General features: G+C 42.3%; 1 protein-coding gene across 9 annotated transcripts in view; it reads right to left on the bottom strand.

Annotated features, from left to right (window-relative positions):
- Phf8 (PHD finger protein 8) overlaps positions 1-12,232 on the bottom strand; it is a 113,219-nt gene extending 100,987 nt beyond the window's left edge. For 3 of the 9 annotated variants that reach the window (NM_001113354.1, XM_006528879.4, NM_177201.5), the window contains exons 1-2: positions 11,436-12,201; positions 10,297-10,485 (exon numbers count right to left, since the gene is read on the bottom strand). In NM_001113354.1, coding sequence (NP_001106825.1) covers positions 10,297-10,394 — 98 coding nt within the window. In that variant the 5' untranslated portion in view covers positions 10,395-10,485; positions 11,436-12,201. Of the gene's footprint in view, positions 1-10,296; positions 10,486-10,584; positions 10,722-10,761; positions 11,029-11,435 lie in introns of those variants that run through there. The other 6 variants (XM_006528875.4, XM_030251372.1, XM_006528878.4 and 3 more) reach the window with 6 other exon arrangements.
- Between the last annotated feature and the right edge of the window lie 3,588 nt (positions 12,233-15,820).

The following is a 15,820-nucleotide window of genomic DNA, read 5'->3' as shown; positions in this document are numbered from 1 at the left end:
GGCAGAATCAGAGAACTAACTCCTGAAAAGTTACCCTCTGACCTGCACGTTTGCTATGTAGTTCATGTGCAGTCCCCCCCCCCCGCCACATATACATAGATATACATATATGTATATGTGTATACACACACACACACACTGAGTCAGAAACTGAGGTTGGGATCTATCTTGTTTTTTTTTAAATGGGTCTTTCAAATAATTGATACACACTAAAGTTTAAAGTGCACTGTTCTACAAAACATAGTGTTTAGCACAACACTACTGCCTTACAAGAGGAATGAAATTATTCATTTTTTTTCTAAATTTGAGAACACTACTCTAGAAACAATTAATTTGAAATTCAAATTCATACTCAGAAAATCACTTAACCTCCACAGTTCCAGATTCTTATCATCAAAAATATCATAGTGGCCTTCCTTACTATAACCACTCCAGGTAGCAACTTATTATGTACCATAATCCCTAACTGAAATTCAAAAGTCTATCATCTTTGGGCATTTGTGGATATGAAATCTGTAGGATTTGGGCTGCAGAGATGACTCGGTGGTGAAAGAGTGCTTTGCATGTTCGAGGACTTTAGTACACAGATCCTAGCACCTGGGTAAAAAGTCAGTGTAGCAGTAATCCCAGTCCTGGGAGGGGCAAAGGCAAGAAGATCACTGGGACTTGCTAGCCACCAGTTTAACTCAGGGTTCAGTGATAAATCATCTCAAGAGAATAAAACAGAGTGATACAACAAAACAATTAATGTCCTCCTCTGGCCTTGGTGGGCTCACAAACATATGCTCATACTCATATACATACAAGCATATACATACTCATACAACATATACACACTGGGTCTACGTGGTTAACTATTGGAAGCAATCATGAAAACTCCACAATATTTTGTAATTTCCAATTGACCTAAAGTAAAAACTTAAGAGTACAGTGAGTATGTTGGGCTAGGGGTGTACTGAGTAAGCAAGAACAGCCAGCCACTAACTAAGGATCTGGTTTTCAGCTAGGTGCCTTGTTCTCTGGCAGCCCACAGAAAGAAGCAGAAGAAAATTTAAAACTGAATGCTTTCATGAAACTTGTGCTAGAATGTAAAAACAAAAGCAGAATATACCTTAGAAATGTTATTAAAGACATATCGGATCCATAAACTCATAAAACATTTGTAAGTTTAATAATTCTTAAAGTTTCAGTAGTTTTATCATTCTAAATGTCAAATATCTACTGTACAAAAACATGTCCACCAGTCGTGGTTTTCTTTTTGTTTTAACCAATAATCACATCAGAATACAAAAACCTTCCCAGAATCCCCAGGTTTTACCGCCTCACATTGATTGTAAGAAAGTACAAATAATGTAAGTATACAACCATAAAGGGAAGGACCAAGTAAGTGGTGATAAACATATAGACAAGAAGATATCAAAAACATGCTGTAGGTCGGCCAAGGAGGGCTCTACCAGAGCAGATGGGGGAGCCATCTTGGGTCTCGGGTCCCTCAGAGACTAGTCTGTGCAGGTGAGAGTGCACACTACAGAAGCAACACAGCTTCTGGGAAAGGCAGAAGCAACACAGTTTCTGGGACAGACCACATTTCAGGCTCCAGACATCCGGGCACCTTCCCTGCCAGAGGAGAGGTATCTGCCCGAGAGGGCTATGCGGAGCAGGTGAGGGAGCCATCCTGGGTCCCGGAACCCTCAGAGACTAGTCTGCAAAGGTGAGAGTGCACACTACAGAAGCAACACAGCTTCTGAGACAGGCCCTGTTTCAGGCCATCATCTTCAGCAAGGAGGCAGGTCCAAATGCCAGATATCAGTGTACCTTCCCTGCAAGAGGAGGGCTTGCCTGCAGAGAATACTCTGACCACTGAGACTCAGAAGAGAGCTAGTCTCCCAGGTCTGCTGATAGAGGCTAAAAGAATCACGAGAGGAACAATCTCTAACCAGAGACAACTATAACAACTAACTCCAGAGATTAACAGATGGCGAAAGGCAAACGTAAGAATCTTACTAACAGAAACCAAGACCACTCACCATCATCAGAACCCAGCACTCCCACCTCAGCCAGTCCTAGATACCCCAACACACCCGAAAAGCAAGACTCGGATTTAAAATCATATCTCATGATGCTGGTAGAGGACATCAAGAAGTACTTTAATAACTCACTTAAAGAAATACAGGAGAACACTGCTAAAGAGTTGCAAGTCCTTATAGAAAAACAGGAAAACACATCCAAACAGGTGAAGGAAATGAACAAAACCATACTAGACCTAAAAAGGGAAGTAGACACAATAAAGAAAATCCAAAGTGAGGCAACACTGGAGATAGAAACCCTAGGAAAGAAATCTGGAACCATAGATTCGAGCATCAGCAACAGAATACAAGAGATTGAAGAAAGAATCTCAGGTGCAGAAGATTCCACAGAGAACATGGGCACAACAATCAAAGACAGTGAAAATGCAAAAAGATTCTAACTCAAAACATCCAGGAAATCCAGGACACAATGAGAAGACCAAACCTACAGATAAAAGGAGTAGATGAGAATGAAGATTTTCAACTTAAAGGGCTAACAAATATCTTCAACAAAATTATAGAAGAAGACTTCCCAAACCTAAAGAAAGAGATGCCCATGAACATACAAGAAGCCTATAAAACTCCAAATAGACTGGACCAGAAAAGAAATTCCTCCTGACATGTAATAATCAGAACAACAAATGCACTAAATAAAGATAGAATATTAAAAGCAGTAAGGGAAAAAGGTCAAGTGACATATAAAGGCAGGTCTATTAGAATTACACCAGACTTCTCACCAGAGACTATGAAAGCCAGAAGATCCTGGACAGATGTTATGCAGACCCTAAGAGAACACAAATGCCAGCCCAGGCTACTATACCCAACAGAACTCTCAATTACCATAGATGGGGAAACCAAAGTATTTCATGATAAAAGCAAATTCACACAATATCTTTGCACAAATCCAGCCCTTCAAAGGATAATAAAGGGAAACCACCAACATAAGGATGGAAACTACACCCTAGAAAAAGCAAGAAATTGATCCTTGAACAAATCTAAAAGAAGACAGCTGCAAGAACAGAATCCCAACTTTAAGAACAAAAATAATAGGCAGCAACAATTACTTTTCTTTAATTTCTCTTAAAATCAATGGACTCAATTCCCCAATAAAAAAACATGGACTGGCTACACAAACAGGATCCAACATTTGGTTGCTTACAGGAAACCCACTTCAGAGAAAAGGACAGACACTACCTCAGAGTGAAAGGCTGGAAAACCATTTTCCTAGCAAATGGTCCGAAGAAACAAGCTGGAGTAGTCATTCTAATATCGAATAAAATTGACTTCCAACACAAAGTTATCAAAAAAGACAAGGAGGGCACTTCATACTCATCAAAGGTAAAATCTACCAAGATGAACTCTCAATTCTGAATACGCTCCAATTACAAGGGCAGCCACAATCATTAAAGAAACTTTAGTAAATCTCAAAGCACACATTGCACCTCACACAATAATAGTGGGAGACTTCAACACCCCACTCTCACCAATGGACAGACCCTGGAAACAGAAACTAAACAGAGACACATGGACACTACCAGAAGTTATGAAACAAATGGATTTAATTGATATCTACAGAACATTTTATCCTAAAACTAAAGGATATACCTTCTTCTCAGCACATCATGGTACCTCCTCCAAAATTGAACATATAATTGGTCACAAAACAGGTCTCAACAGATACAAAAATATTGAAATTATCCTATGCATCCTATCTGATCACCAGGGACTAAGGCTGATCTTCAATAACAACATAAATAATAGAAAGCCAACATTCACGTGGAAATTGAACAACATTCTACTCAATGATTCCTTGGTCAAGGAAGAAATAAAGAAAGAAATCAAAGACTTTTTAGTTTTTAATGAAAATGAAGCCACAAAATACCCAAACTTATGGGACACAATGAAGGCAGTCCTAAGAGAAAAATTCATAGCCCTGAGTGCCTCCAAAAAGAAACTAGAGAGCACATACACTAGCAGCCTGACAGCACACCTAAAAGCTCTAGAACTAAAGGAAGCAAACTCACCCAAGATGAGTAGACAACAGGAAATAATCAAATTCAGGGCTGAAATCAACCAAGTGGAAACAAAAAGAACTATTCAAAGAATCAACCAAACCAGGAGCTGGTTCTTTGAGAAAATCAACAAGATAGATAAACCCTTAGCCAGACTAACTAGAGGGCCAAGGGACAGTATCCTAACTAACAAAATCAAAAACAAAAAAGGAGACATTACAATAGAACCTAAGGAAATCCAAAAATTGTCAGATCCTAGTACAAAAGGCTATACTCAAGAAGAGTGGAAAACCTGGATGAAATGGACAACTTCTTAGACAGATACCAGGTACCAAAGCTAAATCAGGATCAGATTAACGATATAAACAGTCCCATTTCCCCTAAAGAAATAGAAGCAGTCATTAATAGTCTCCCAACCAAAAAAAACCCAGGACCAGATGGGTTTAGTGCAGAGTTCTACCAGACCTGCAAAGAAGACCTAATTCCAACTCTTCTGAAACTATTCCACAAAATAGAAACAGAAGGTACTCTATCCAATTCATTATATGAAGCCACAATTACTCTGATACCTAAACCACACAAAGATCCAACAAAGAGAACTTCAGACCAATTTCCCTTATGAATATCGATGCAAAAATACTCAATAAAATTCTTGCTAACCGAATCCAAGAACACATCAAAACAATCATCCATCCTGACCAAGTAGGCTTCATCCCAGGGATGCAGGGATGGTTTAATATACGGAAATCCATCAACGTAATCCACTATATAAACAAACTCAAAATCAAAAAACACATGATCATCTCATTAGATTCGGAGAAAGCATTTGACAAAATCCAACACCCCTTCATGATAAAAGTTTTGGAAGATCACGAATTCAAGGCCCATACCTAAACATAATAAAAGCAATCTACAGCAAACCAGTAGCCATCATCAAAGTAAATGGAGAGAAACTCGAAGCAATCCCACTAAAATCAGGGACTAGACAAGGCTGCCCACTTTCTCCCTAAGTATTCAATATGGTACTTCAAGTTCTAGCAAGAGCAATTCCATAACAAAAGGATATCAAGGGGATACAAGTTGGAAAGGAAGAAGTCAGAATATCACTATTTGCAGATGATATGATATTATATATAAGTGACCCCCAAAATTCCACCAGAGAACTACTAAACCTGATAAACAGCTTCAGTGCAATAGCTGGATATAAAATTAACTCAAATAAATCAATGGCCTTTCTCTACACAAAGGATGAATGGACTGAGAAAGAAACTAGGGAAACAACACCCTTTACAATAGTCACAAATAATATAAAACACCTTGGTGTGATTAACTAAGAAAGTGAAAGATCTGTATGATAAGGGCTTCAAGTCTCTGAAGAAAGAAATTGAAGAAGATCTCAGAAGATGGAAAGATCTCCCATGCTCATGGATTGGCAGGATCAACATTCGTAAAAATGGCTATCTTGCCAAAAGCAATCTACAGATTCAATGCAATCCCCATCAAAATTTCAACCCAATTCTTCACTGAGATAGAAAGGGCAATTTGCAAATTCATCTAGAAAAATAAAATACCTAGGATAGCAAAGACTATTCTCAACAATAAAAGAACCTCTGGTAGAATCACCATGCCTGACATTAAGCTGTACTGCAAAGCAATCGTGATAAAAACTGCATGGTACTGGTACAATGACAGACAGGTAGATCAATGGAATAGAATTCAAGACCCAGAAATGAATCCACACACCTATGGTCAGTTGACCTTTGACAAGGGAGCTAAAACCATCCAGTGGAAAAAGGACAGCATTTTCAACAAATGGTGCTGGCACAACTGGTTGTTATCATGTAGAAGAATGCGAATTGATCTATTCTTATCTCCTTGTACAAAGCTCAAGTCTAAGTGGATCAAAGACCTCCACATAAGACCAGAGACACTGAAATTAATAGAGGAGAAAGTGGGGAAAAGCCTCGAAGATATGGGCACAGGGGAAAAATTCCTAAACAGAACAGCAATGGCTTGTGCTGTAAGATCAAGAATTGACAAATGGGACCTCATAAAATTGCAAACCTTCTGCAAGGCAAAAGACACTGTCAATAAGACAAAAAGGCCACCAACAGATTGGGAAAGGATCTTTACCTATCCTAAATCAGATAGGGGACTAATATCCAATATATATAAAGAACTCAAGAAGGTGGACTCCAGAAAATCAAATAACCCCATTAAAAAAATGGTGCTCAGAGCTAAACAAAGAATTTTTACCTGAGGAATACCGAATGGCTGAGAAGCACTTGAAAAAATGTTCAACGTCCTTAATCATCAGGGAAATGCAAATCAAAACAACCCTGAGATTCTACCTCACACCAGTCAGAATGGCTAAGATCAAAAACTCAGGTGACAGCAGATGCTGGCGAGTATATGGAGAAAGAGGAACACTCCTGGTGGGATTGCAAGCTTGTACAACCACTCTGGAAGATAGTCTGGAGGTTCCTCAGAAAACTGGACATAATACTACCGGAAGATCCAGCAATACCTCTCCTGAGCATATATCCAGAAGATGCCCCAACCGGTAAGGACACATGCTCCACTATGTTCATAGCATCCTTATTTATATTAGCCAGAAGCTGGAAAGAGCCCAGATGCCCCTCAACAGAAGAATGGATACAGAAAATATGGTACATTTACACAATGGAATACTACTCAGCTATTAAAAACAATGGATTTATGAAATTCTTGGACAAATGGATGGATCTGGAGGATATCATCCTTAGTGAGGTAACCCAATCACAAAAGAAGTCATTAGATATGCACTCACTGATGAGTGGATATTAGCCCAGAAACATAGAACACCCAAGATACAATTTGCAAAACACAAGAAAATCAAGAAGAGGGAAGACTAATGGATGGATACTTCATTCCTCCTTAGAATAGGGAACAAAATACCCATGAAAGGAGTTACAAAGTTTGGAGCTAAGACAAAAGGATGGACAATCCAGAGACTACCCACCCGGTGATCCATCCCATAATCAGCCACCAAACCCAGACACTATTGCATATGCCAGCAAGATTTTGCTGAAGGGACCCTGTTATAGCTGTCTCTTGTGAGGCTATGCCAGTGCCTGGCAAATATAGAAGTGAATGCTCACAGTCATCTAGATGGAACACAGGGCCCCCAATGGAGAAGCTAGAGAAAGCACCCAAGGAGCTGAAGGGGTCTGCAACTCTATAGGTAGAATAACAATATGAACTTATGAACTAACCAGTATCCCCAGAGCTTGTGTCTCTAGCTGCATATGTAGCAGAAGATGGCCTAGTTGGACATCACAGGGAAGAGAGGCCCTTGGTATTGCAAACTTTATATGCCTCAGTACAGGGGAATGCCAGGGCCAAGAAGTGGGAGTGGGTGGGTAGGGGAACAGGGCAGGGGGGAGGGTATGGGGGACTTTTGAGATAGCATTTGAAGTGTATATTAAGAAAATATCTAATAAAAAAAAAGAAAAGAAATCTTGTAGATTTTTTCTAACAACCTGGCAAATACCCACATTAAAATGCTGGGTGTGGACTGAGGGAGATCACAAAATAGTATTTATAATATAATCGCAACCTATAAAAACATATGTTTTAAGTCAAAGAACAAGAATTAATACAGCAGCAGCAAAAAAATTAACAGTGAATTGTATCCAACAGACCCATAGATGACTTTTTTATTTCCTTCTATTATTCTTTTTTTTTTGTATTTTCTATAGTGGACATGTCTCACCTATATAATAAGAAAAAAAATCTTTTTTTTTTTTTTGCATAGGCCAGCCTTGACTTTGCAATCCCCTTCCTCAGTCTCCAAAGTAACTGTAATTACAGGCCTATGCCCTAAAGCCCATTTAAAAAAAATTAATTCTTTTAAAAATCTGGGTTGGTCCCAGCACTTGGGAGGCGGAGGCAGGGAAATTTCTGAGTTCGAGGCCAGCCTGGTAGCCTGGTCTACAGAGTGAGTTCCAGGACAGCCAGGGTTGTACAGAGAAACCCTGTTTCAAAAAACCAAAAAAAAAAAAAAAATCTGGGTTGGGCCGATGAAATACCTCACTAGGTGGTACTTGTCACCAAGCCTGACAACCTGAGTTTATTCCTGGTCTTACATGGTGCAAGGAGAAAATTGACTCCTCCAAGTTGTCTTGTGATCTCCACATTCATAACATGCTATGTACACACAAGTGCCACCCCCCACGCACCCACACTCACACTTTAAAATCTAACTTTCAGGAACTAGGGAGATGGCTCAGCTTGCTATGAAAGTAAGAGGGCCTGAGTTCAAATCCCCAAAACTACCATAAAACTGAGCATGGCCATAAATGCTTGCAACACTAGCAATGAGGGCAAACAGACAAATGTATCTCTGGAGCTTGCTAGCCAGCTAGCCTAAGCCAAGCTCCAGGTTTGGCATGAAAGATAAGGTGGAGAGCAGTAAAGAAAGCTACCTGATAGCTCCTCAAGCGTATGTGCACACATGGATGCATATACACATACATACTCACAGGAGTGTGCTCTCCCACAAGTGTAACTTTTAGGCTGGGGAGAAGGCTCAGTGAGTAAAGTGTTTACTAGGCAAACATGAGGACTTTAGTTCAATCTCCAGAACATATGTAAGAAAGATTCAAGTCCATATAATCCCAGTGGTAGGGAGAGAAATGGGAAAATCCCTGCGGCTATCTGGCCCACCTGCCTAGGCTACTTATAAAGTACCAGGCCACGGGGAGACCCTAGCTAAAAAAAAAAAAAAAACCAACAAGATGGCTGGTTCCTGAGGACTGAGGCCTGGAAGCCTGAGGCTGACCTCTGGCTTCCATACATGTGTACACACCCGGATACAGAAACCCGCACAAGTAGAAGAAAAATTTGAACTTTCAGACTTGGGTACAGACAAAATAATTTATGGAATGTCAGTTATGGAGTCTGACACAGGGTAAGAAGTTAGGAAACATTCATTCCTGTTGTGTTTTCAGATTTCTACACTGTGAGCAAAAGCCCTTTTAAAGAGATATCATACACACTTCCAAACTAAGGGCCATAGTGAAATAAGTTTTTTTCATTATGACTTGCTTATTTATTCAAAACTGTACTAAATATCTACTGCATATTTAGCACTAGAAATACTAAAAAGAAACAGAAAAGGTATCTCTACCTCTAGGAAGTAACAGACATATGTGCAACTATAAGATTAAATAATTTTTTTTTAATTTTTTTGATATTTTGAGGCAAGAGCTTTCCACTGAATTATATCCCAAGCTCTTTACATTATTATTATTATTATTATTATTATTATTATTATTATTGAGACAGAATCGTGCTAAGTTGCCATGCTGGCCTTGAACTGGCTCAGGCAGGCCTTGAACATGAGACCCACTGACCCCACCCTTACTTTGTTTTTGAGTATAACAGGAACAGCTCCTTTAAAAATTGACAACTTAACATTCTAGAACTTATATAGTAAGAGAATGGTCCCGAATACTGTTTTTTATTAAACTCCAGTATACAAATTCCCTCAGTAATAGGATAATATTTTGATTTTTATTATATACACTAATCTCACTGGAAACCTGGGTGACAGACAGGTGCATTTGTCCTGTTGTTTTACCCTACGTCTTTTAATTTTAATGTAGTTAGACAGTCCTGCAGACGGCACAGAAATAAAATATTTTTCTGGTTCTGCATCCATTTATAGAATGCAAGCAAACTGCTTTACAGCTATGAAAGAGGTATTGATTTGTAAGTGAGGCTCACAGAAGCAAAAGCAACTTTGGCCAAGGCCACTGATAGTAAGTTACAAAGAAATCCATGTTCTTAAACTCAGATATCTCAAAAATGCAGTGCTGCCTCCCCCAAAGCCAGGATACGAGGGAAAACACAACCATACAACTGATAATTTCTTTGTAGCTAGAACGCAGCTAGAAAATCAAATACGTATGCATATATATACATATATATGTATATTCATGTACATACACAAAGTACAATAAATATACATAGGGAAACAGAGAGAAACCACAGACCACTGTCAGCTAGGACCTAGTTGTTGGGCAAGGAGCGATAGAAAAACCTAGGTCTAGTAAATTGACGGAGGGGCTAGTTTCTGAGCAGTAGGTAGAAAACAGGGCTGAGAGGAGGAGAGAGCAAGTGAAAACAACACACCTGGCCAATGCTCCCTGACCAGCCTGGCCTGCCCTTCTTACCTGCCGTGAAACCAGTCCTGGCACATGTCACACTCGATCATGAAGCGGGTCACATCATAAGGCAGTCGACAGAGGCAATACACAGGCACCGAGGCCATCTTCACAGGGGGTTGGATCGTTTTGCGCCGTGCCAGTTTTGAAGCTTTACTGGGTCTGAAGGCAGCAACAAGCGCCTTCTCTAGACGATGGCTAGACACAAACAACACTTCTTTACCAAGTGACTCCTCCGGCCCCGGGTTTCCAAATCGTTCCGTGTCTCCGCCCCCACCCCACCCCCTGGGTACCAACCTCCAGTTCTGAAAAAGGGAGTAACCGAGCCAGGACTCAACACAGCTGGTGAGAGTGCAGGAGTTAAGTGGAGAAAGTCCACCCACCCTTCAGGATTTCTTTCACTTGGAAAGAACAGCAAGAACGTTCTGCTATCTGCTCTGCCCTGCCTTCCAAACGCCTCCCCCAGACCCCTACCTTCTTTGGCCCTGAAGTCAGTGACAACTTCTTTCCGGGTTTCATGTAAATATCTGAAAGCTTTCGGGAAGCTTATTTAATCCCTCACTGAACCCCCTCTCTTCACTGCCCTCTTGCTTCCCAGGACTCTCAGCTCCCTTTATTATGACGCAAACCGCGGCATAAAGGATGAGGCTGGGAAGAGGGAAGCTGAGGGAGAGACCAGAGACCCTGTCTAGCCCCCCAAAATAGGAAGAAGCAGAGATGCGGAAATCCCTGAAGGTCTCCGCAGGTTATTCCGAATTACGCCCCCCCACCCCACCCCCCAAAGCCTTCGGGAACAAGACAAACAAGACTAGGCACCCAACTCAAATCACAGTCCTGGGATCGCGTTGGGAGAGTTTAAATGATCCTTTTCGTCATTCTCAGTATCATTCCCTCCCGAGCAGTAAGGAGTCTCATTCTGCTCCAAAATGAAATAAACCGCAATTTCGTCCTCCACTCCAAAGCTGACAGGGAGCTCATCTCCCCCCCTGACACTGAAAAGGATCTCTTCGAAGCCCCAGGAAACCCACTAGAATCTCCTCGCCGCCGCGAAACTAAGCGAAGAATTTGTTTTCCCCTCCACAGCTCCAAATGGCAGGCATTGCCTTGCAATCCCCTCCGACCGCCGAGGGTTCGGCTGGACCCCTCACCTGACAGACGTCTCGTCTTAAATTAGAACGCAGCTTGCTTGCAGCCCCCAAAACTTACGAGGAGCTCTCTACGCCTCCCCACACACACACTGACAGGAACCTTTTTTATGCCCCAAACCTGATAAAAAATGTCCACGGTCCCAAACGCTACAGAGCTCTCTTCATGCCCGAGGCTGCAGGGGGCAAGTCCTCAGGGAACAGAGCTCAGCCCCAGAGACTCGCCTGCCGCTGGGCTCGCTCCGGGGCAACCCAGCTCTGCGCTAAGCACAGGCTGGCCGGGCAGTTCCGGCCCGAGGCGGCGCGCGCTGAATGCTGGGATTGCCGCTGCCAAACTGTGAAGCTGACTTGCCTTCTCCTAGAAACCACATGCCGCGTCACGCAGTGCCCGGGCTCTGACGGGGCTTTCGGGCAGTGTCCACCTCAGCCCTCCCACCGTCTGGCCCTCAGAGCCTTCTAGAGACCGAGGTCTCAGCCGGGGCTGGGGGTCGGGGTCGGGGCCGCCGGGCGCACTGGCAAGTGGCTTTGTCGCTGCCCCCTTCGCGAGACAGGCTTGCGGCGGCTGGAGAAAGACCGCCGGAGAGGTCGCCGGGAGAAGCCACTCTCGGGGGGTTGTAGGAGATTCAAAGCAATCAATAAAGTTTATTCAAAATCGCGAGGCAGTTGAGGCGGAGAGGGGTGGAGAGATATGGTAAACAGCTACCATATTGAGAGTGGCGGCGTTCTGGGAAAGAGACGAGCCCGCCGCCATCTTACGAGGCTCGGGCACGGGAGGTGAAGGTGGAGCCCGGCACGTCAAGCCGGCGGCTCTTGCGTGACGTCATGGGGCGGGGCGACACCTTGAGGGAGCCTAGGATGTTGCGCCTCGTCTAGGTGGCCCAATGGCGCATAAGACCTTGAGCTGATAGGCGGAGGAGCCGCCATCTTAGGCGAGGCGGTAGTTTGGCTCCATTTTGAGTGGGGCCTGGAGCGTAAGTCTTCCGTAACCCCGGGTAAACACGGAGTTGGAAAAAAAAAAGCCAAACCCGCACCTTCCTCCGCCCGCCCCCCTAGCACTCGCCGCCCCTCGCTAGTCTCCTCCTCCGAGAGGAGGTGAGGTCCGTGGCTCCGGGCGGCAGAAGTGTTACATAGGGCTGCGGGGGCGGGTTTCAGCCTTGGGGGATAGGCTCCTGTCCATTGAGCCCTGATAGTGGACGAGGTCCTTTTCCCACGGTTGGAGTTATCATTTAATCTTTCACTCTGTGAGAGGAAAAAAACTGCGATTATCACCAAATGAAGAAACAGGTTTAGAGAAGGAAAGTGATCTGAGAGCCTGGGAATTAAAAAAAACAAAATAAAACAAAAAAACCTCTTTCCCCCAGCAGGCTCTTCCCAGGGTCTCTGTCATGAACCATGCAGGTTCAATTCCATGAGAAGCAAAAATCAGTTCACGGCTTTCCATATATCTGTACCAGGATTTTCTGACTGCTTTAAGGTGGCACTGTTTGATTTTGTTTTTTCTTCAGACATTAATGAAATATCCCTAGTTCTCTTGCTGTATCACTTTCTTGCAGGATCTCATTACTTTATAGAATAAACTGTATTAAAAGTTGTTTTCTGGAACTGGAGAGATGGCTCAGAGGTTAGAAGCACTGGCTGCTCTTCCAGAGGACCTAGTTCAATTCCCAACACCCACATGGCAGCTCACAGCTGTCTGTAACAGGGGGCCTGGCACCCTCACATAAGACACACATGCAGGTAAAACACCAAAGCACATAACATAAAAATAAAGAAATTTTAGAAAAAAATATTTTCTTACCAAAAGAGGAAGAGTGGCGTGGAAAAAAAGAATATGTGTAAAACAGTTTTCTGGCAAACATATACAGGGACAAAAGTGTCCTTGTCAGAGAAAAATAATTTCCCTCTTCTTGTTTCCTCATTTCTCCTTTCCTTTCCACCTCAGCCTCGGCTTCTTGAGTGCTGTGATTATTATCTGGTGGAGAACTCTTTAAAAACCATCTGAGAGAATGGGGCAAGAGAGTGACAACTTTAACAAGAAAGGAAAAAGGGAGGAAAGAAAATGAAGAGTAAAATAAGCTAAGCCTCATGGGCTGCTTGCTGTTGTAAGCTATGCTGCAGGGAGTCTAAGAGGATATATAAAGATTTGCTAAGGCCCTCAATACAGCTCAGTTGGTAGGATATTGCTTAGCATCCACAAACCCCCAGTGTTCAATTCTCAGAACTGCATAAGCCTTGGGTGGTAGCCCATGTACTCAGGAGGTCCCAAAGTTCAAAGTCATCCTTATTTACAAAAGTTCTAGGCCAGCCTGGGATACATGAAATCACAGCTCAAAAACAAAGTTTAATACTACTGTATACAAAAATAAGGTTCATGAACAATGGTGGCATAGGCCTTTAATCCCAGCAGTCTGGAGGAAGAGGCAGGCAGTTATCTGTGAGTCCAAGGCCACCCTGGTGTACAGAGGGAGTTCCAGGACAGCCAGGGCTGAACACAGAGAAATCCTGTCTCGAAAAAACAAAAAAACAAAAACAACGACAAAAATTGAGGTGCACAAATGCATGGAGGCGCATGGGGAGTCATACTGTAAGAAGTTAAATCAAGAGCTATTATAGTACAAAATGCAAGAGTTTAGATTTTATCTTTTAAGGAATAAGAAACTACTGAAAATTTTAAAATGGGGGAGGGACCACAACTGCCTGAGAGTATATATGGGAACCACATGTGTGCAGGACTGTATAAAGGTAAGAAGAGGGTTCTGGATCCCACAGAACTAAAGTTAGAGGAGGAGATATGAACTACTGCCTTAGGGTTTTACTGCTGTGACCAGACACCACGACCAAGGCAACTCTTATAAGAACAACATTTAATTGAGGCTGGCTTACAGGTTCATAAGGCTCAGTTCATTATCATTAAGGCAGGAACATGGAAGCATCCAGGCAGGCATGGTTCAGGAGGAGCTGAGAGTTCTACATCTTCATCTGAAGGCTGCTAGTGGAAGACTCACTTCCAAGCAGCTAGGGTGAGGATCTCAAGCCCACGCCCACAAGGACACACCTACTCCAACAAGGCCACACCTTCTAATGCAGCCACTCCCTGGGCCAAGTGTATACAAACCATCACAACTGCCTTGGGTCATGGGAACTGAACCCAAACTCTCTGCAAGAGTTGTAAGCACTCTTAACTACTGAGTTATCTCTCTAGTAACTGAACTGTCTTTGCACCTTAGCCAGAGTAGTGTGCAATTTTATTAGGACCTGAAACATATTTTGAGATGTTATAGATCAGTTAATACTAAAGTTGGCTTCAAAGACATGCAATGCAGTAAGAATATTTTTAGAGATAATTTCAGTGCTACATATGAATGTCCTAGCTAAACAAACTAAATATAACCCCAAATGAACTTATTAGGTGAACCTCAAATTTTTGTTTTGTTTTGTCTTGTTTTGGTTCTTTCGAGACAGGGTCTCACTATGTAGTTCTAGTTGTCTTGGAACTCACTATCACTATGTAGACCAGGCTGGCCTTGAACTCATGTAGATCTGAATGCCTTTGCCTCTGGAGTTCTGGGATTAAAGGCATGGGCCACTATGCTTGAATGAACCTCAAATTTTTCTAAGGTTTCTCTAATACCCACTAACATAAAGAAAACTATGATGAGGCTCACAGTGGAAATGAACAGTTTGACTAAACTGCAGACTTTATAAAACACATAGCCATGTGACAGCATAGCAAGATGACAATACTTGCAGCTTAAGCCTTTTAACTTTACAAAGAATCAGGGATGGGGACTGGAGGAAAAAAAAAGAAGAAAAGATATCAAGATAGTGAGTGGGGCCAGAAAATAGTTTGGTAATCTGGATATTTTGGAGGCTGAATCAGACCTTTAGGAGTAATTGAAAGCTGAAGTGAATGAGGAAAAGAGATAGGAGTTCATTTCTGAGTTTAGCCTCAGAATGAGTGCATGGATGGTACCACTGACTAAGCCAGGGTATACAGAAAAAAACAGGTTTTGTAGAGACAAATAAAATGTAGTTTTAAATTGGAGTATGTTAAGGGCAGTGGTGGTGCACGCCTTTAATTCCAGCACTTGGGAGGCAGAGGCAGGTGGATTTCTGAGTTCCAGGACAGCCAGGGCTACACAGAGAAAACCTGTCTCGAAAAAAAACAAGGCATATGTATGAAACTCACTGAATCAGCATTCTCTTCTTTCTTCCTCCTTCCTTTTTAGCTCTTCTTCCATTCTTTTGTTTTGTTTTGTTTTGTTTTGTTTTGTTTTTTCCTTCTTACTCCAGCCTTGCTCACTCCGGCCCAAAGATTTATTTATTATATGTAGGTATACTGTAGCTGTCTTCAGACACACCAGAAGAGGGCATCCCACTATAGATGG

This window comes from Mus musculus, chromosome X, assembly GCF_000001635.26.
Source record: "Mus musculus strain C57BL/6J chromosome X, GRCm38.p6 C57BL/6J".
Classification (NCBI taxonomy): Eukaryota; Metazoa; Chordata; class Mammalia; order Rodentia; family Muridae; genus Mus; species Mus musculus.
This window is presented reverse-complemented; position numbering and strand designations above follow the sequence as displayed.